This window comes from Sapajus apella, unplaced genomic scaffold, assembly GCF_009761245.1.
Source record: "Sapajus apella isolate SASKATOON/1434 unplaced genomic scaffold, GSC_monkey_1.0 scaffold62, whole genome shotgun sequence".
Lineage (NCBI taxonomy): Eukaryota > Metazoa > Chordata > Mammalia > Primates > Cebidae > Sapajus > Sapajus apella.
The window spans coordinates 15967462-15987577 of NW_022437002.1; the positions used below are offsets into that span (position 1 = coordinate 15967462).

The 20116-nt window shown below is 53.4% G+C and overlaps 2 protein-coding genes and 1 long non-coding RNA gene across 17 annotated transcripts in view; 2 read left to right on the top strand and 1 right to left on the bottom strand.

The window, feature by feature from the left end:
* The window catches only part of ST3GAL3 (ST3 beta-galactoside alpha-2,3-sialyltransferase 3), a 230102-nt gene extending 224415 nt beyond the window's left edge, over positions 1–5687 (top strand). For 6 of the 13 annotated variants that reach the window (XM_032247270.1, XM_032247268.1, XM_032247272.1 and 3 more), the window contains one exon: positions 4537–5246. In XM_032247270.1, the coding sequence (XP_032103161.1) occupies positions 4537–4728 (192 nt within the window). In that variant the 3' untranslated portion in view covers positions 4729–5246. Of the gene's footprint in view, positions 1–4536 lie in introns of all 13 variants that reach the window. The other 7 variants (XM_032247284.1, XM_032247281.1, XM_032247275.1 and 4 more) reach the window with 2 other exon arrangements.
* Positions 5688–6827: 1140 nt separating this feature from the next.
* ARTN (artemin) lies at positions 6828–11734 on the top strand. 3 transcript variants are annotated; one of them, XM_032247266.1, is made up of 5 exons: positions 6828–8387; positions 8613–8761; positions 10100–10226; positions 10569–10731; positions 10802–11734. In XM_032247266.1, the coding sequence occupies exons 3-5, from the start codon at positions 10167–10169 to the stop codon at positions 11263–11265; spliced, it is 687 nt and encodes a 228-aa protein (XP_032103157.1). In that variant the 5' UTR covers positions 6828–8387; positions 8613–8761; positions 10100–10166; the 3' UTR covers positions 11266–11734. The 3 variants fall into 3 exon arrangements, with proteins under 3 accessions (XP_032103157.1, XP_032103158.1, XP_032103156.1); XM_032247267.1 differs by having other exon boundaries at positions 6829–8387; positions 10593–10731; XM_032247265.1 differs by lacking the exon at positions 10802–11734 and having other exon boundaries at positions 6829–8387; positions 8613–10650.
* Positions 11735–12221: 487 nt separating this feature from the next.
* LOC116529428 lies at positions 12222–20070 on the bottom strand. Its single transcript, XR_004259502.1, has 2 exons — positions 18438–20070; positions 12222–13126 (listed from the first exon to the last, which is right to left on the bottom strand). It is a non-coding gene; the product is annotated as an uncharacterized LOC116529428 (long non-coding RNA).
* Between the last annotated feature and the right edge of the window lie 46 nt (positions 20071–20116).

Sequence of the window (20116 nt, forward strand, 5' to 3'; positions counted from 1 at the left end):
GCTTTCTATGCCACAGAAGGAGTTTGGACTTTATTTAGAAGACAGTGTGGAGCTGTGGGTGAGTTTGAGACCTTACGTTAGCATGTAGTAGGTCACTATGGCCACAGAATGAAGGAGAGAGGGCGAAGCAGGAACAGAACCTAGCTGGAAGTTGTTGCACTCTGGGCAAGAGATGGTGACTCCTGAATCAGATCTTTGGCTGAGACAATGAGGGGAGAGGTGATGAGAGAGGTGATGATCCCGATCTTTGGCTAAGGCGATGAGACAGAGGCAGGAAGTCCAGGCTGGAAGTATAAGGCGATGAGACAGAGGCAAGAAATAGGATTTCAACTCAGTAGGACCTGGGAACTGCCTTGGTGCAGGATGAGGTAGGAGACTGCAGCCCTCTCTGATGGAATCTGTTCCTTTGCTTCCACCTGCCATGTCTCTGTTTTCAGGCCATTGTCCCTCCATTACATGCAAAACCTCACTGGCTCTGAGGCTCTCGGCATCTGCTGCACCACACTCCATGAAAAGAGTGTAGCTTCTTGGCCGGGCACCGTAGCTCATGCCTGTAACCCAGCACTTTGGGAAGTCGAGGCAGGCGGATCACCTGAGGTCAGGAGTTGGAGACCAGTCCTGCCAACATGGTAAAACCCCGTCTCTACTAAAAAATAGAAAAATCAGCTGGGCGTGGTGGTGTGTGCCTGTAATCCCAGTTACTTGGGAGGCTGAAGCAGAAGAATTGCTTGAACCTGGGAGGTAGAGGCTGCAGTGAGCCGAGATCCCGCCACTGTACTCCAGCCTGGGTGACAGAACAAGCTTCTGTCTCAAAAAAAAGAGTGTAGCTTCTCAAATCAAAAAAGATGACTTGGGGACTTCAGTACAGTGCCTGACTCTAGACCTTCATTTCCTTATCAGTGGAAGGAATAATAACAGCACCTGCTCCTGGGGTTTGGAAAGGACCAGATGTGATAATGTGTTAAAAAAAAAAAAAAAAAGACCTGGCACATAGTAAGCACTCAGAAATCTTAGCCATTATGATTACTGTTTTACCCCTACTTGCCACTGTTACTTACCAACCCCCAGATGAGGATTCACTGAGAAAGTTGGTGCCTGGGTTTGGAATCCCTCTGTTACCTGGGGTGTCTCACGTGGACCATTCAGCACCTTGGCTTCGCCTCGCTTCAGCTGCACTTGCCTTGATCAGCTCACTCTGCAGGCCCAGGAGGGGTGTGTGGGATGTGGAGACACATGGACCGAGGGCTGAATGCCTGGGATATGTAAGAGATGTCAGGGGAATTCATAAAGGAGACGGAGGAATCGGGGAGGTGCCACATCATGGAAGACGAAGGAGCAGTGTTCCAGGAAGAGTATCCACAGCATGGTGCTGCTGGGAAACCCAGTAAGATGAGTGCTGAGGGGTGGCCGTTGGATTTAGCTGTTAGAGTTACTGCTGACTGTGGTGAGAACAGTTTCAAAGGAGTCATGGAGTAGATGCCAGACTGCAGTAGTGAATAGTAATTAGAAGGCACCCTAGAGAACACAGATGTTGCTCATGGCAAGGCATCTCTCAGGACGCTTGGAGGAGAAGGGAGGAGAGAGTGGGCAGCAGCTGGAGGATGGTGTGGCTTCGTACAGGAATCTGTCACACAGCACTGAGGTCCAGGCTGGAAGTATAGATATGTGAGCTGTGAGCACAGCTCTTTTTCAGATGTAAGGATGAGATTTCACAGAGAGTGAGAAGTGCATCTCGTCCTGGCAGGACCCTTGAACACCAATACTAAATGTGGGATGACGAAAGAGGAGCCAAAGAAAAAGAGCTTCTGAGAGTGAGGACTGTGACACTGGATGGGCATCCATGCTCAGAATCAAGGGTCCTGGTAAGGCTGGAGACCATGATCCTGATTCCAGGTGACCAGAATCCTGCACCAGCCATGGCCAGTTCAGGGCTCTCGTGAACTCAGAAGTTGTCTGCATACACAGCAGAATTAGGAAAAGAGTACCAGAGAGGTGGCATTGCCTGATCCAAGAGAGCTACACCCCAGGGCCGGCTTTCTTGTTTACTTTTTATGATGGAAATTGGCAAGTACAGAGGATATCATGAACACCCACGTTCCTGCCCCCACCTTCCACAGGCATCAACATGCAACCAATATTGTTCTATCTCTTTGTCTCATGCTGCCACTCCACTGATTCAAACAAGTCTCAGATACCATATACCCTTCCAGCCATAAATACTTCATTCATCCCAGGCGCGGTGGCTCATGCCTGTAATCCCAGCACTTTGGGAGGCCGAGGCAGGCAGATCACCTGAGATCAGGAGTTCGAGACGAGCCTGGCCAACATGGTAAAACCCCGTCTCTACTAAAAATACAAAAAAATGAGTCAGGCGTGGTGGCGGGTGCCTGTAATCCCAGCTACTTGGGAGGCTCAGGCAGGAGAATTGCTTAAACCCAGGTGGCACTGGTTGCAGTGAGCCAAGATCGCACCATTGCACCCCAGCCTGGGCAACAAGAGTGAAACTCCGTCTCAGAAAAAAACAAACAAACAAACAAAAAAAAAACAACAACTTTTTTTTTAAAATTATCACACCTAAAAACATTAACAGTGATTCCTTAATATCAAATATCCAGTCCTCTGCTGACCTTTTAACCCTCAGTGACTCCCAGGGTGTACTGTTGACCCTGACCCATCAAATTGGTTACTGCTTCTCCAGAGGAGTGTTGAGAATGAGGGATAAGAAAGAGGCTAACCAGTTTCCACATCTACTCAAACCGTGGCCCTGTCATTCCTCCACGCCTCTGTTTTCTCATCTATAAAACCTAATTTCATTCAACAAATATTGAGGCACCTACTCTGTGCCTAACAGCCCCTACTCTTTCAAAGAGAGACAATGAGGCAGATGCTTACATCTTCAAAAAATGGGGATGAGTTGTCCAGGGATCCGCAATGAGGAGGGGCAAGTACAGATGGCAGAGTAGAATGACAGGAGCCTTGGAGGGGCTGGAGAGCGTTAGGGAGTCTGGAGGGACAACGGGGTGTGAGGAAACCCTTCCCGCCTTCAGAGGCTGTAGAGTGTGGAATGTGAAGGAAGAAACAGGCACCACTTGAGAGGGAGTCTGGGGACACTGTCCTTCAAGGCGGCTGGGTTTGTGGTTAGCACAGAGGTCGAAGGGGGTGCTCTGAGAAGAGGAATGCCAATTGGGAGTGTGGCTGATGACCACCTGAGTTCCAGATGTAAAAGATCTGGAAGGTGGAGAGGGTTGACTGGCTCAGAATAAGGGCTAGACAGAGCCATAGGTTTTTTTAAAAAAATTCATTTATTTATTATTTTTCAGAAGATGGGGTCTGGATATGTTGCCCAGGTGGACTAAGTTCAAGTGATCCTCCCGCCTCAGCCTCCCAAGTAGCTGGGACTACAGGCACAGGCCACTGCACCCAGCTCACTTCTCAGCACCGGTAAATAGTGGCTGTGAACAGTTATGGTGGGCTGGGCATGGTAGCTCATGCAGGTAATCCCAGCACTTTGGGAGGCTGAGGCGGGTGGATCACCTGAGGGTCAGGAGTTGGAAACCAGCCTGGCCAACATGGTGAAACCCTGTCTCTTACTAAAAATATAAAATTAGCCAGGCGTGGTGGCGCATGCCTGTAATCCCAGCTACTTGGGAGGCTGAGGCAGGAGAATCACTTAAACCCGGGAGGCAGAGGTTGCAGTGAGCTGAGATCATGCCACTTCATTCCAGCCCGAGCAAGAGCAAAACTCCATCTCAAAAAAAAAAAAAAAAAATCAGTTACGGTGAAGCTCATTGCTGACAAACGCAACAGAGAGGCCACTCGGGGACAAACTCTGATAAGGCTGTTGTCACTCACCCCTTCATTCAATCAAGCCTTTTTTATCAAAGTTTTCTGGTGAGAGTCCTGGGGTTAGTAAAGGACCCCATCCTGGGTACAGTCTTCCCCAGAAGCCTCTTCTAGTAATTTTGAAATACAGGACATTATTATTAGATATAGTCAAATGTGCTCACCATAAAAAATTGGTAAGTAGGTGAGGTTGGCTTAATTTAATTATTCCACAATGTATACATCTATCGGAACATCACATTCTACCCCAAAAATATATACAATCATTATTTCAATTAAAAAAATATTTTTAAATTTTTAAAAAAGCCATTTCTCCGCAGGCCCCATGGCTCCTGTGATCTGGGAGGCGGGGTTTCATCCGCTGCTCCCAGGCCTGGAGAGTAGATTGCATCAGGCCAGGGAGTGACTCAGCCAGCTATTGCTTTTGGACTAGAGTGACTCACATTGCCTGCCCGCAGGGTATCTATAACCTGGTGCTTCCTGACAAGAAGTGGCTTGAAGTCTGGGGGAACAAGGTCCTTCCGCTCATGCCGAGGAGGGAGGTTGGGAAGCTTAACGGTTTTCCTGGGACGAGGAAAGGGCTATGAAGGTTCTTTTCTCAACGTCACGGGAAGGGAGGAGGATGGGCTGTAGCACCCCTAGAGCACGGTCATTACCTTGTAGGCACAACTGATTCCCAGTATCTGCCTTCAGATCACCACAGTCACAGAGTTTTGGAGAGCGGTGACTGGAAAAGTGTACCAAGACCCGGAAGGGGCACTAAACAAAGGTTTCAGCAAAGGCCCAACTGATCACTTCATCTCTTTCATTCCAGTCCTGGACGCACAATATCCAGCGAGAGAAAGAGTTTCTGCGGAAGCTGGTGAAAGCTCGTGTCATCACTGATCTAAGCAGTGGCATCTGAGTGGGCCCAGCACACGGCCATAGAGGCCAAGCACCACCAGGAGCAAGCAGCAGCCAGCGCCACCTAAACAGGAGTCTTCAGACCCAGAGAAGGACAGTGCCAGGGCCCCAGGGGCAGCGAGGCCTCGGTGGAGCAGCCAGAGCTATGTCTGTTCAGCAGCCAGCCTCAGAGACCAGCACGCAGCCCCTCTCAGCCTGGGTCCTTGACGCCAGAGGGCCAGCAGGCTACTGGCTGTGCCCAGCAGGCCTAGCACGCAGGCGGTGGGACACTGGGCAGCAAGGCTGCTGCCGGAACCACTTCTCCAATCAGTGTTTGATGTATTATCATTTTGTGAATTTGGGAAGGGGGGAGGGTGGGGATAATTTATTTTTAAATAAGGTTGGAGATGTCAAGTTGGATCCACTTGCCATGCAGGAAGAGGCCCACTAGAGGGCCCATCAGGCAGTGGTACCAGTGAGCTCCCTGTGGGGCAGGAGTGCCATGACCGGCCTGTACCCTCCTCTGGGGCTGCAGGGTGGTGGGCAGGATCTCAAGCCAGCCCCCACCAGCTCATGACACTGTTTGGCCTTTCTTGGGGAGAAGATGGGGTATTCCCACTCACCAGCCCTAGCTGTCCCATAGGGAAACCCTGGAACCATCCCTTCGGAGCCAACAAGACCACCCCAGGGCTACAGCAGAAAGAGCTTTAAAGCTCAGGTGGGTGACGCCCGGCTCGGCCTGCTGGGAAGAGCTCCCCTCCACCGCTGCAGCTGATCCATAGGACTACCCCAGGCCTGGACTCGCCAAATTGCCACATGTTCTAGGTTTCAGCGACGAGACTGCCAGGTCATTGGGTTCCGCCTTTAGCCTGGACCAGAGGGAAGTAAGGCCAAAGGACCTTACCCAGGCTGCGGCAGCCATCCCAGGCCACCTTCGTGGAAGCAATAAAGCTCTTCCCTGAGCCTGGTCTCTTTTTGCCTTCTCTAACTTTCCTGAAAGAAACAGGAATCTAAAGCCTCAGCAAATACACCAAACCCTCGGGCCCTCTCTCTAGCCCACAGAGTCCTGGGTCCCCTTTACTTCTGTGTTAATGCAGGGCCTAGATAGCCACCCAGAGGTCTCGAGCATCTCCTGTCCCATGCAGTCCGGGATCCTCTTTCTTTGAGACAGGAGGTTTCAGGGCACACTCTTAGAGGATGCAGAGGCATAGGACTGGAGCCTGCAGCCCTAGGACATTGCCCCAGGATTGCCACAATCCCACCTCTGCAATGACAGTTATTCCTACAAGCACAGGAAAGATGTACTGCCGAGTCCCTGCAGCAGGCAGAGGCCCGCAGACCTATCCTACTCCCAACACTCCCAGCCCACTGGGAAGAACATGCCCCAGGCCCCATCGTTAGAACAGAGGCACGTCCTCTCCCTTCAGCCCCATTCTAGGCATCCTCTGTCATACTTTAGAAAAGATATCACTCCCCCACACACACCTCACCTTCTTAAGAGTCCTAGAGTCTGATCCCTTCCTTCCGCAGCATCCCTAGGCAGGCCTGAGAATGGACAGACTGTCACCTGCACTTGAGAGTGTGAAATGAGCTTCCTGTCAAGACATTACGGCTGCGGCAGGTAGTAAGTGGGGTGGCCGGCCTCTGCACCTCTCTCCTGCCCACCCCAACCCAAGAGTCCAGGCAGCCCTGGGCTGCCCTCCCACTGGTGAGCCCTGAGGCTGGAGTCCTGGCCATCCCAGGGCCCAGCAGACTCCCACGTGCCCCTTCCCACTGTGGCTGGCCTTAGACAGAAGCCTCTTGGACTTGGAGGGTAAGGAAGGCCCTGACTGAGGGACAGGTCAACCCAGAAATGCCCTCCAAATTCTACTGAAAATAGGGCCACCACCCTGCAGACGTTCCTGTCTGGATGGCACCCCATGGAGTTGTACAGGGCTTACGCTGCATGCCTGTAAGTGGTAGCCCGGGCTGAAGAAGCCCCAAGGAAGGTGCCCCGGCGGAGCAGCCAGCTGTGGGAGGTGACAGAGCAAGCAGCTCCCCGCTTGGCCTCCTGTCCCACAGGGCTCCTGGCACACCTGCAGCAACCCCAACACCAGCAGCAGCAGCAGTTCTCTATGGTCTCTGAGCCCTGGGCATGCACCAGAATCACCGGTGCCATTTGAAAACGCACATGTGCACCCTGAGAGTCTGAGGTCTGGGGTGGGGCCCGGATGTGGGTAGTTTTTACAGGTCCCCAGTGGTTCTAATGCATAGCCAGGGTGTAGATGGTCCATACACCCCCAGTACTCTCATCCCTGCCCACAGCTTCCAGTTGCCAGTTGGTTGACAATTCCCAAATTGCCTTCGCCAGCCCAGCCCCCTCTGCTTTCCTCCAGGCTACAAATTCACCTGCTTCCAGAACATTTCCACTTGGATAATCCACAGGCCCTTCCAACTCAGCATGTCCAACCCTGAATTCGTGAGCCCTGCCTTTCCTCCCAGGAGCCGGAATGGCCCCTCCCGAGTCACCCCGCCAAAGGCACACGTTTATAGGGCCCACCTACCTCCTCACCCTATCCAGACACCAGCGAATTTTCAAAACTGCGTGTTCCAGAAGCAGCCCCAGGCTCCCCTCACACCCTGCATCAGACCTCATCCTCTCTCCGCAGCAGCCTCCCAACTCTATTTCCACCTCTCTCTCACCCATCCTCTTTACTATAGCCAGAGTCATCCACAAAAATGCCTATGTGATCACACCATTCTGCTCAAAACCCTTCCGTGGTCCCCAGGGTTAGGCTCTTTCCATCTGCGTTCGTCACCCAGTCCTCACCCTACCTGCCAAATTGCCATAATTAGATATCTGAAATGCTGCCCTCCGGCTCCCTACTTCAAGCCTCAGCTCAGATGTTCCTCCTCTGTGACCCCTGCCTTCAGCCCTCAGTACCCATTTCTACCAACACTGCCCTTACTGTGCCCCAGTGACCCCCGTGTTTGCAAGTGTGTCCGTACTCCAAGCCGTAGGCAGCACGGGAGACGGGAGGTGAGCTGTGGGGAGACCCGAGCTGAAAGCTTCTGCGCAGAACCTCAGCAACCCAATGAGGCAGGTGAACTGGCCGCGAAGAGAAGAAACCGGTGGAGCAGAGAGCAGCTGCTGCAGGGCAGACAGCCAGGCCCCCCAAATCTGTACGCACCAGCAGGCGGCTGCCCCACACAGGGACCGGCCTTCCCAGGCCTTCCCGTCGCTCCCCGCCCTCACTCCCTCCCGCCCTCGGCCCGGCCTCCCAGCTCTCTACTTTGCGTGTCTACAAACTCAACTCCCTGTTTCCGTGCCTTTCCGCCGCCCGAGTTCTCTACTCTCCACACCGAGGGGCCCCTCCCAGCATCTACCCGCCTCCCAACCTTGGGGGACCTAACCAAGCCAGGGGGGACTGGATCCGACGGGTGGAGCAGCCAGGTGAGCCCCGAAAGGTGGGGCGGGGCAGGGGCGCTCCCGGCCCCACCCCGGGATCTGGTTACGCCGGGGCTGGAATTTGACACCGGATGGCGGCGGCGGCGGCGGGCAGGAGGCTGCAGAGGGATGGAGTTGGGCCCGGCCCCCAGACAAGGCCCGCGGGCTCCGCCAGCAGCAGGTCCCTCGGGCCCCAGCCCTCTCTGCCACCTGGGCCCGGAGCCCCACACCCGAGGTAAGCCAGCCCACTTGCCTGTCCCCGGTCCCAGCCCTGGATGGACGCTCCTGGGCTGAGGGAGTGGACAGGACCACCCCCCTCCACTCTTCTTGCATCCTCCCTCTCTTGGGCCCTCAGCACAGTTCTCCGCCCCTCCCAGCCCCTCAGTCCCTCCTGTCGCTTGTTGGGACTGTGCTGGCCCTGCCGGCCCACTGTAATGTGAGGCTCCCGCTGCCGCTACAGGGCGCAGACTGGCTGCCAAGACCACACTTTTGGCTAAAAGAGGCACTGCCAGGTGCACAGTCCTGGGCATGAGCCGTTTGAGCTTCGGGGGATAGCCCAGCACTAATCCCAGGAAAGGTGCCTAGAAGAACACGGTCCAGGACCCCGTGGTGAGTAGCGGGCTGTGGATGGGGAGGCAAGGGCTGGAGAACCAAATGGCCCCAGACGGCAAGGAGGGAGGAGAGGAGGGCCTCAGCGGCCCTCCAGAGACCTGCTCCCGGGCTCCCCCTAGCGCAAAGGGCGCCTACGGCTGTCCTGCCGGCCTTTCCCGCCATCACAGAGCACAGTCACTGGCCTGGCCCAGAGGCCCTGATTCCATTTAGCCAAGAGGTGCACACCAGGACCTGGAGGACCACCCCAGGAAGGCCTGGGGGTCTGTCCCACAGGTGTGCAAGCATTCTGTGTGCTAGAGGATGGGGATGGGGATGGGGATGGGGACGGGGGTGGTAGCTGGGACCAAGAGAAGGCTGGCTAATGAGGACTGAGGAAGGCTCTGGGGCCCCAGAAGGGTGTTTGGAAATGCCAGCAGTGGAGGCTTGGGAAGCCTGGCTGGGATCAGAGATGATGGCCCAAGGGGGAACCTTCTAGGAGCATGACTAGGCTGCTAGACCCACAAGTGGCTGGGAGGGCAGACCTAGACCACCTCTCAGGGTGGCTCAGCTCTCAGAGACCAGGCTGGCATGGAAGCCTGGCTGGCCCTCCTGGGAGTGGCTCAGGCCTGAGTGTAGCTGAGGGTAAGGAAAAGCCCACCCTGCTTGGAATCTGCAGGCTTGGCAGACTCTGCCCCCTGGTGGCCACAGGAAGCCATGGCCCAGGCCCCATGTTTTCAGAGGGCCCATTCGCTCCCACCATCCCCTGGCTCTGTGGTCATCGAGGGACACCTATGGTCAGAGGAGAGAACGCAAGTGGCTCTGGATCCAGAACACAGTTCACAGAGGAGCAAGGGGAAGCAGCTCTGGGTGGACAGCGCAGGTTGAGGCTTGGGGCTCACTATCATTAGATAACTCAGAGTGACCAGCTAGCACCCTATTCTTCTCCAGGCCTCAGCTTTCTCCCTGGCAGCCTAGGGTGAAGGCTCTCTGTAGGACCAACTGTGTTCAGCTATGACTCCCTCCAGCCAGTTCTGGCATCTCCAGCCCTACAGCACAGAGCAGGAAGGTTCTGGGAAAAGAGGACCCCTCCCTCCTCTCCAGCTGTGTGACCTTGTGACCTTAGACTACCTCTGAGCTTCTTTGAACCTGGTTTGCTCATCTGGAAAAAGGGGATTAAACATTTACCTCTTGGAGTTGTATAAGAATAGCTGCAAAGCACCTAACACATAGTAAGGTTCCCAGCACAGCTACTTCTGCTGGGCTGAGTCTAGCTGTCCAGGCCCCTTGCTCCTCACCTGGAGAAACTGGGGTGGCAGGATGGCCCCCCAAAAGATAACCCATCTCTTAATTTGCAAGCTGCCTCAAGAGGAGGGTGGGGGAACAGCTCCACAAAGGCTGATGGGCGCTCCTGGTGTTGATAGAGATGGAACTTGGACTTGGAGGCCTCTCTGCACTGTCCCACTGCCCCTGGCCTAGGTGGCAGGTGAGTGGTTCTCCCAGTGACTCCCAGCTGGTACTGAAGAGAGGCAGCTCGACTGGCGAGGGAGAGTGGGGTTTGGCTTGGGCCGCGGTTACATGTGGGAGGGGAAATGGTCAGGAAGGGACCAGGTGAATGGGAGGAGGAGCGGAACTTCTCTGAATGGTCGGGGCACTCAGGTGATTCCTTCCCCCCACCTCGTCCCCGAGCTAGCAAACCCATTATACCGGAACCTAGGCCCTTCCTGAGCTCCCCTCTACACAGCTAGGAGCCCATCCCCGGCCTGATCTCAGCCCGAGGACAGCCCCTCCCTGAGGTTCTCCCTCCCCAAGCCTCTTTCTCCCTGAGGCTCCACTTGGTCTCTCCGCGCAGCCTGCCCTGTGGCCAACCCTGGCCGCTCTGGCTCTGCTGAGCAGCGTCGCAGAGGCCTCCCTGGGCCCCGCGCCCCGCAGCCCCGTCCCCCGCGAAGGCCCCGCGCCGGTCCTGGCGCCCCCCGCCGGCCACCTGCCGGGTAGGTGAGAGGGCGAGGGGGCGGGGCGGGGCTGGCCCGGGACACCGCACGTGACTGGGTCTCGTTCCAGGGGGACGCACAGCCCGCTGGTGCAGTGGAAGAGCCCGGCGGCCGCTGCCGCAGCCTTCTCGGCCAGCGCCTCCGCCGCCCGCGCAACCATCTGCTCCTCCCCGCGGGGGCCGCGCGGCGCGGGCTGGGGGCCGGGGCAGCCGCGCACCGGCAGCGGGGGCGCGGGGCTGCCGCCTGCGCTCGCAGCTGGTGCCGGTGCACGCGCTCGGCCTGGGCCACCGCTCCGACGAGCTGGTGCGTTTCCGCTTCTGCAGCGGCTCCTGCCGCCGCGCGCGCTCTCCGCACGACCTCAGCCTGGCCAGCCTCCTGGGCGCCGGGGCCCTGCGACCGCCCCCGGGCTCCCGGCCTGTCAGCCAGCCCTGCTGCCGACCCACGCGCTACGAATCGGTCTCCTTCATGGACGTCAACAGCACCTGGAGAACCGTGGACCGCCTGTCGGCCACCGCCTGCGGTTGCCTGGGCTGAGGGCTCTCTCCAGGGCTTTGCAGACTGGACCCCTACCGGTGGCTCTTCCTGTCTGGGACCCTCCCGCAGAGCCAGCGGCCTCAGCCAGGGACAGAGGCCTCAGAGCTGAGATGCCCCTGCCGGTGAATGATGGACAGCATCCCTGGAGAGGTGGAGGGACAACTGGCTAGCAGCCCGAGGACCCTCACCCTGCGGATCCCAGCCTAAAAGACACCAGAGACCTCAGCTATGAAGACCTTGGGACCCACTTCTCACAGACTCTAGCACTGGCCAAGCCTCGAACCTGGGACACCTCCTCTGATGAACCCTACAGTGGCTGCAGCATCAGCTCCCACCCAGGCCCTGTGGGGACAGCATTTGAAGGCGACATTGCAGTCGGTTGGCTGAAAGTGTCTGTGCTGGAGCCGGCCTGTATGCACTAGTGGGAGCTGGCCCCCTATTTATTATTTCTAAGTTATTTATTTACTTCTGTGGCTTGTCAGATCCTTTCCTGGGCAGTGGGGAGCTGGGAAGAAGAGGCTAGAGGGAGATCATGCCTTGCTGATTGCACTTACACACTTCAGGCTGATTCAGCAATCACAGACCTGGCCTGGATCTCCAGCCCCCACCCAGCAGCTGGCATCTTTGAGGCCCCTGCTTAGTGGGTAAAGACACAGAGAAGCACTCATTGCCCCAACTCACTGTCATTGATCAGTGTCTTACCATCCAGGGAATTGTCTTGAAGGTACCTTGAATGCCTCTGCTTGGAGACAGCCCAGCATGGTTAACTCACTACCCACATTCCATGGAGCAGCCCAGGGCATGAGAGCATCTGAAAAAAAGCTGTGGGTTGGGAGAGGGTGCGGTCGGGTCCCGGTTAAGGTGAATGAAGCACGGAGCTCCATGGGGACGAGGAAGCAGGAAAGGATAAGGGCCCCAGAAGGATCTGCATCTTGGGTGATGAACAAGGATATTCATTAATTCAAACAAATATTTATTAAGCACCTGTTATATGTCAGATACTGATTATATGACAGATGCCAAGGATACAGAGGCAAAACGGACATGATCCCTGCCCTTGAGAAGCTTAAACTGGGAAAGACAGACAAAAAATAAGCAATTACAGTAATAATTATTTAACTTCAATTTGGCAAATGGTATGAAAAGGACAGGAAGCTAAGAAGTCCACACCTTCGTAGGGAAGAAAGGAAAAGTTAGTGCTGACCTTGCCTCCCACACCACCCCAAGCCACCTCCAAAAGGCCAGTGCTATCCTTGAGCTTTTCTGGAGATCCTTTGAAACCTTGTTTCCCACGTCTGCATTTGTACTGGGGAGGCCTCTATGATTTTTCTTCCTTGGAAATGAGATGGGGGCGTGGATTTGGAAAGGGTGCCAAGTCTGAGGAACGGTGGGACATCCAGAGTGGCTGTCAGGAGGCAGTGGGATCGGCTGGTCTGGAACTGCCAGGGGAGGTCTGGGCTGGACTGACAGAGCTGTCAGCACAGAGGCAGGAGCTGCAGCGGGGGTGGGGGGGGGTGGGGTGGATGAGAGTACCATGAGAGACAGAGAGGGCTGAGGGCGGGATCCCTCAGGCATGTAACGCTGCAGACAGAAATTCCTTCCAATCTGCCTGTGTGCCTGCCTGCTTTGGCACAGGTGCCCCCTTCACCCAGGCTAGAGTGAGGAGCTGGCAAGAGCTCTCTGAAGGCTGTCTCATTCCGGGTCAAGGAGGAGAAACGTGTGTGTGTGCTTCCACTCATCTGCATTCACTGCCCCACTTCGAGGTGCTCCCAAAACTTCGATGCCTTTGCTCCCTTCAGACACCCTGTTGGCCCCTCTCTGCCTCCAAATGGATTCAGGATCCTCAGTTCCACCTTCCCTCCTGCAAAGAAAATGGCCCCAGGGCCATACAGGTTACAGAGGGCTGCCTGCAGCAAGGACATTCTGTCAATTCCAGGGTTATTGGGGCCAGGCAGCCCCCTGCTGGCGAGACTTTAAAGCCTCGCCTAGTCCCCAAACCCTGCTACTCAGTCGATATGGCTGCTCTCAGAATCAGGTAAAGGAGACCGACTGAAGCCATCTCTGACAATGCCCACAGTGGGAGGGACACAGCCCAAGCCAAAGGTGCTGGCTGCTGACCCTTCCCAGGTTGCCAGTCGTTGAGGGAATAGGGCCCATCCAGCTGGAGGCTGCATTCTGGGCCCCAGACAGCTTGTGCTCAACATCTCAAGAGTCCCCGGCAAAACAGCAACAGCCCCAAGAACACATTCCCACATGAACTAGCCTCCGTTTGCAACTCAGGACAACCCAAATCAAAAGGAAGAAAGAGAGGGAGGGAGGGAGGGAGGGAGGGAGGGGAGGAAGGAAGGAGGGAAGAAAGAAAGAGAAGGCTGGGCGGGTGGCTCACACCTGTAATCCCAGCACTTTGGGAGGCCAAGGTGGGCGGATCCCCTGAAGTTGGGAGTTCGAGCCTAGCCTTACCAATGTGGAGAAACTCTATCTCTACTAAAAATCCCAAATTAGCCAGGCGTGGTGGCACATGTCTGTAATCCCAGCACTCAGGAGGCTGAGACAGGAGAATCGGTTGAACCTGGGAGGCGGAGGTTGTGGTGAGGCATCATCATGCCATTGCACTTCAGCCTGGGCAACAAGAGCCAGACTCTGAGAAAGAAAGATAGAAAGAAAGAAAGAGAGAGAGAGAAAAAAAAGCAAGAAGGAAAGAAAGAAAGAAGAGAGAGAGAAGAAAATAAGGAAGGATGGAAGGAGGGAGAAAAAGCAAGAAGCAAGCAAGAAAAGGTTGTTTACCCCAAAGGAAATGGGCTGCAGAGCTGCACCTCTGTTTACCACATAGTGGCTATAACCTGTCACCAGGTGGCTCATTGTAGCTCCTGGGGCCACAGGTGACTCTGGTCACTACTAAAGTCAAAGGCCATTTGGTCCTTTGAACTCTCAGAAGCATTTGACAGTGTCAGTGCTCCTTGAAAACCTGTCTTCCTTCGACTCGTGATCCCATCCTCTCCGTGTTTTCCTTCCACTCCTCCAGAGGCTTGTTCTCAGGTGATTTTTGAGTTCCTTTTCCTCTCTCTGCCTCTCATGTTCCTCAAAGCTCTGGTATCAGCTGTCTCTCCTCTTCCCATTCTACTCTGTCCCTGAGCAGCACTGTCTACTCCCATGGCTTCAGTTATCACCTCCAAGCTGACCATGCTCACATTTTATCCCAGCTTAGAACATTCACCTGAGTCCCAAGTCTGTAATTCCAGTACCTCTATCTCTATATCCTTGGAGACCTCAAGCTTAACATCTGTGTACTGGGTGTCTTCTGTTTGCTCCTTCACATCCACTCTCCACCCTTCAGCCTGCTCTGCTCCTCACATCAATGAGCTTCCCCGCTGTCCAGCTTCCACACTCTCCCCAGTGTTCCCTGCTCAGTGAATACACCAACCTCATGCAGACACTGCCAGAACCTTGGGCAACCTCCTAGACTCCTTAAGTGGTTATGTCCCTTAAGCATTGGTCACCAAATCCTTAGATCCTGCAGATTCATCCCCTTTCCCTATCCCCACTGCTATTCTGCTGAAGTCTTCAGATTTTTTTTTTTTTTTTTGAGACAATCTCACTCTGTCGCCAAGCTGGAGTGCAGTGGTACGATCTTGGCTCACTAAAACCTCTGCCTTGAGGGTTCAAACGATTCTCCTACCTCAGCCTCCCAAGTAGCAGGGATTACAGGGGCACGCCATCATGCCCAGCTAAGTTTTGTATTTTTAGTAGAGACGGCGTTTCACCATGTTGACCATGTTGATGGTCTTGATCTCTTGAACTTGTGATCCGCCTGCCTCAGCCTCCCAAAGCGCTGGGATTACAGGCATGAGCCACTGCATCCAACCAATTTTTTGGATGGTTTATTGCTCATCCTCCTACCTGGTCTCATTGACTCCCGTCACAACTCCCTCTAATCATTCTCAGCCCTGCAGCCAGAGAAGTTCCATCCTCTTGACAGTAACTGAGCATGAACTATCATGCATTGGGCTAGTTTCAGGAATTCAGAGACCAGTGAGAAACATGTTTTGCCATCAAGGAAACTATACTTGGAGGTGGAAACAGGAGTAGGGGAGCAAATAAAAGTAAAAGGCATCTGGTTAAATTCGGATTTCAGATAAATAAATACACTTTTTTTTTGAGATAGGGTCTTGCTCTGTCCCTCGGGCTGGAGTGCAGTGGTGCGATCTTGGTTCGCTGCAACCTCCACCTCCTGGGGTCAAGCGATCCTCCCAACTAGCTAAGACCGCAGGTGCATGCTACCATGTCTGGCTAATTTTTTTATTTTTTTGGTAGAGACAGGGTCTTGCTATGTTACTCTGGCTGGTCATGAACTCCAGAGTTCAAGCAATCCTCCCACTTTGGCCTCCCAAAGTGCTCAGATTACAGGTGCGAGTCACCATGCTTGGCCTAAATACTTGTTTCCAGTATGTCCAATGCAATAATTGGGACACACTTATACCAAAAATTTGGCTGGGCATGGTGGCTTACGCCTATAATCCCAGCACTTTGGAAGGCTGAGAAGGGTGGATGGCTAGAGCTCAGGAATTCGTTGTGGCCATGTCCTGTCCTGCATGGTGGTTCTCAGCCCTGGACAGGAATGCAGAGGTGAGGGCCTCTTCCTTGGGTTCTTCATCTCAGCCTGAAGACTCTGCTACTCCTATATTCTTTAGATGTTTTTTCACTTCTTACTAGCTAGTTCATCATGGCTTCAATTACCTGTCACATTTCACAATTCTTCTATTAAACTTCCCCTGTGTGCTGACTGTGTGGTGTCTCTCTCTTGATGGCATCCAGAATGACACAGAGCCTTCTCAACAGAGGAAGTAGCAGGAACAATGACAGGGAAAGTGGGAAACAGCCTGGTGTGTTCCCAGGATTGCCAGCAATTTCAGGTAGACTTGGGGAGGGTCCTCAACAAGACAAAAGGCTGAAGGGATCACAAAGGGCTTTGAATGTTATACTGAGGAGCTGGGCCTTTACTCTGAAAGGAGCCACTGAGGGTTTCTTTTTTTTTTTTTTTTTGAGACAGAGTCTTGCTCTTTCACCTAGGCTGAAGTACAGTGGTGTGATCTTGGCTCACTGCAACCTCCACCTCCCGGGTTCAAGTGATTCTCCTGCCTCAGCCTCCTGAGCAGCTGGGATTACAGATGCATGCCACCATGCCTAGTTAATTTTTTTTTATTTTTAGTAGAGATGGGGTTTTACCATGTTTGTTAGGCTGTACTTGAACTCCTGACCTCATGATCTGCCCGCCTTGGTCTCCCAAAGTGCTGGGATTACAGGTGTGAGCCACCACACCTGGCTGACTGAAGGGTTTTAAGTGGGCTTGGTTAGAGATGTATTTCAGATGGATCACTGGCTACTGTGTCGAGTACGGATGGAAGAGGCAAGGTGGGAGCTAGCTAGAGCTGCCATCGTTAGAGCTATTCATGCAACAAACACAGGTACCTTGAGTTAGGGCAGAAGCAATGTGCAAGGACAGGAGAGATGTGAGACACAATAAGAGATGTGAGGGCTTGATGAGAGATGGTTTCCAGGCGTCTGGCTTGGAGTAGTGGTAAGGAACACGGGGGATGTAGCATTTTTGCATGTGATAGGGGTAAGATGTGGGGAAAATGTGAATTCAGTTTTGTATGTGTTCAACTTCAGGGGCCTGCGGCAACTTCAGAGGGCGAGGGGGCAGCTGAATATGTGGGTTGGAAACTCAGGACAGTCTGGGCTGGAGAAATCCAAGGAGCCACAGCTTGAAGCCAGGGGAGTGGTGAGATAATGAGGCATAAGACAAGAAGCAGAGACTAAGGAGAACCAACATTTAAGGAACAGGTGGAGGAAGAGGGGCAGGCCAGTGCAGGAAACCAAAAAGGAGTGGTCAGAGTGTTGGGAAAAACAAGACAAAGCAGAAGAACTGGAGGGAGTGGCCAACAGGGCCAGATGCAGCACAAAATCAAGCTGTATAAGAACCAAAAACTGCCCATTAGGTTTTCTTGCAACGTGGTAGCCTAAGGACTTGGGCTAAACTTCCTGCTGAAAACAACTTTAAATACTAGACTCTATCTATCTATCTTTAAAATTAAGTGCATCCACAAGCTGGCAAAAACATAAGAAACACATTGAGGCCAAAAAACTGCATGAAAGTTAGGAGCTATAATGGTGAGCAAAGCTCTATCACTGGCTTTCATCTTGAAGGCAGTTGCTGAACCTACTGAACCTGATCGATCATTGGTTTTCAAGGGGTCCCTGAGCTTATGAGAAAGAAGAAAAAGCCTAGGGCCGCCTCACCATGGGGAGTCGATTTAGAAACTTCTCCATCAAGCTAGGACCTCAAAGGCCAGTATATGCCAACACTGTGAGGGTGAATTAAGAAACCTGCCCCTGTCTGACCTAACCTTTCTCCCTCAAACCAGGGGACTACAAAGAAAACTGCCTGCATCCAACCTTGGTGCTAAGAAGGGGGAACAGTCTCCCTCTGAGAATTCTTCCTTTTTTTTTTTTCTGAAATGGAATCTTGTTCTGTCACCCAGGCTAGAGTGCAGTGGCACAATATCAGCTCACTGTAATCACTTTCTGGGTTCAAGTGATTCTCCTGCTTGCTTCAGCCTCCCAAGTAGCCAGGACTACAGGTGCCCACCACCATGCCTGGCTAATTTTTATATTTTTTGTAGAGATGGGGTTTCACCATGTTGGCCAAGCTGATCTCGAACTCTTGACCTCATGATCCGCCTGCCTTGGCCTCCCAAAGTGCTGGGATTACACGCCCGGCCTCCCCCTGAGAATTCTTAACTATAAGCAGGCCTTCGTCTGATTTTGAAGACCAAATTTACATGATTTTGGTAGGCTGAAAAACTTTAAAGTGATCACTTAATTTGACATAAACATGAATTGGTAGTGGTTCCAGGTGACCAATAAAACCTCCCTCTCCCCGTTTGCTGGGCTTTGGGATGTTCCCTCCTCAATCTGCAGACCCCTCCCAGGGTTGCCACAGGTTCTGGCCCCTATAGGTCTACACTTGTTCCTTAGAGAAGAGCCCTCTGTAACTGGTTCCCAAACACTTATTCCCAACTTGGCTCTAAGCTATCCTGCACTAACATCCAAATTTCCTGGAGATTTGGGTTGTCTGGCTTCCGGAAATGCTCCCAACTCTCCCCAGGGCCTACTTCAGTCCATCTGTCCTAAGTAGTATTTGCAAAGGATGTTCGGGAGCCATCACTGGTGAATCTGGGCTTCTTTCTCTGCCAGATCCCTGGAACCCCCAGGAGTAAGGCGGAGCCCTGGATGGGAAGCAGGAAGAAAACACATACTGACTAAGTTGTGGTCTCTGGGCTGAGCCCCCCACCCCCAACACCCCCTTAACTAAAATGAGTTTCAGAAGAAGCCAAGGCCTCATAGCTAGAAAAAGGCATAAACAGGTTTTGAACCCAGGACTAAGTCTGGAATTTGTGCACTTAAACCCACTCCCAACACCATCTCCCCTGCACACCGCCACCTCCACCAGCGAAACCCCCAGCCAGCACCAGGCTCAAGGTATTTCACACCCTAGGCACAGGCCTGGAATCAGTTACTTTATTTTGGCTTTCCTTTTCCTCCCTCCAAATGTCTCCTGCCTCTGTTTCTTCCTTCAATTTGTCTTTCATATTGCAGATATATTTTTCTAAAATGCAAATGTAATCATCATTGCTCACTTGAAACCCCATCATGGTTTCATACTGCACTTAGGATAATGTCCAAACTCCTACAAGAATCTATTGCTACCAACTTGTCTTCCCAACCTCATCTCTGTTACTCATACCCTTTCCCTTCCCCACCCCACATATATCCCCTTAAACTAAACATGAATTACTTGCTATTCTTTCTTGATGAAGATTTGCTGAATGACTTAGAGTCCCACTGGATTTTGCTTACCAGCTAAATGAGCCCCTCTCCTCCCCAGGCTCTCTAATCTTCAAGCTCAGTTTTTTCAAGTTTCTCTTCTCAGGGAAGCCTTCGTGTACCTTCTCAGGCCTCAGCAGCTACTGCCAACGCCGGCTTCCTCCATTTGAACCCAACTACAGAGCTCTTTGCACTTTTAATTTTTTTCCTCTTCCCTGCTAGAGTAGCTGGCAGGAGTTAATAAAAAGACAACTGGAGGGGTGAGAGGCAGGAGCTGCCGGGGCCTGTGGCAGACCAGATCTATGGCAGGGTCTGCCACCCTGTCTGTGTGCCAGGGGCAAGATAAGCCTAACTTTCCCCAAGCTTGACTTCCTCATCTCATCTGAAAATGAATAAAAATACCCACTTCAGAGCTGTTAAGAAAATTGAACCTGAAGTATGCAAAGTCCTGCTCCTGGCACTTAAATGTAAGCTACTCTTATTCTAGTTACACATAAAGTTACCTCCAAAAAACCTTACTAAATTCCCCGAGCACTGTCCATGGTACGTGGTTTCCCGGTTGCTTATTTGGTGGTCCTGAGAGTCTTCCCTTTTTTCTTCCTGAGGCGTGCCAAGTCCCCTCTCCTCTCCTTTGGGTGATACTGACGCCTTCTTCCCAGACTGCACCTTTGCTGGGCCGGAGGATGCACCGCAGCGGAGTGCCACAGTGACCAGGCAACCTCCCTAGTCCCCACCCTCTAGCCAGGACTCCCCGCTCCGTCCTCGGGTTCCTCGAGTCACGTCCTCCTACTAGGGAACTGGGCCGCAGCGCCCCGCACCGGTCTGACCTGGAGTGCCTGCTGGTCGCGGTAGGCCGAGGACAGGCAGGGATCCGCAGGTCCCCAACCCACGTGCTCCGGGCCTCCTCCACAGGGCGCCGCCTTCCGGCTAGGCGCAACATGGACTACATTTCCCAGGGTGCACAGCG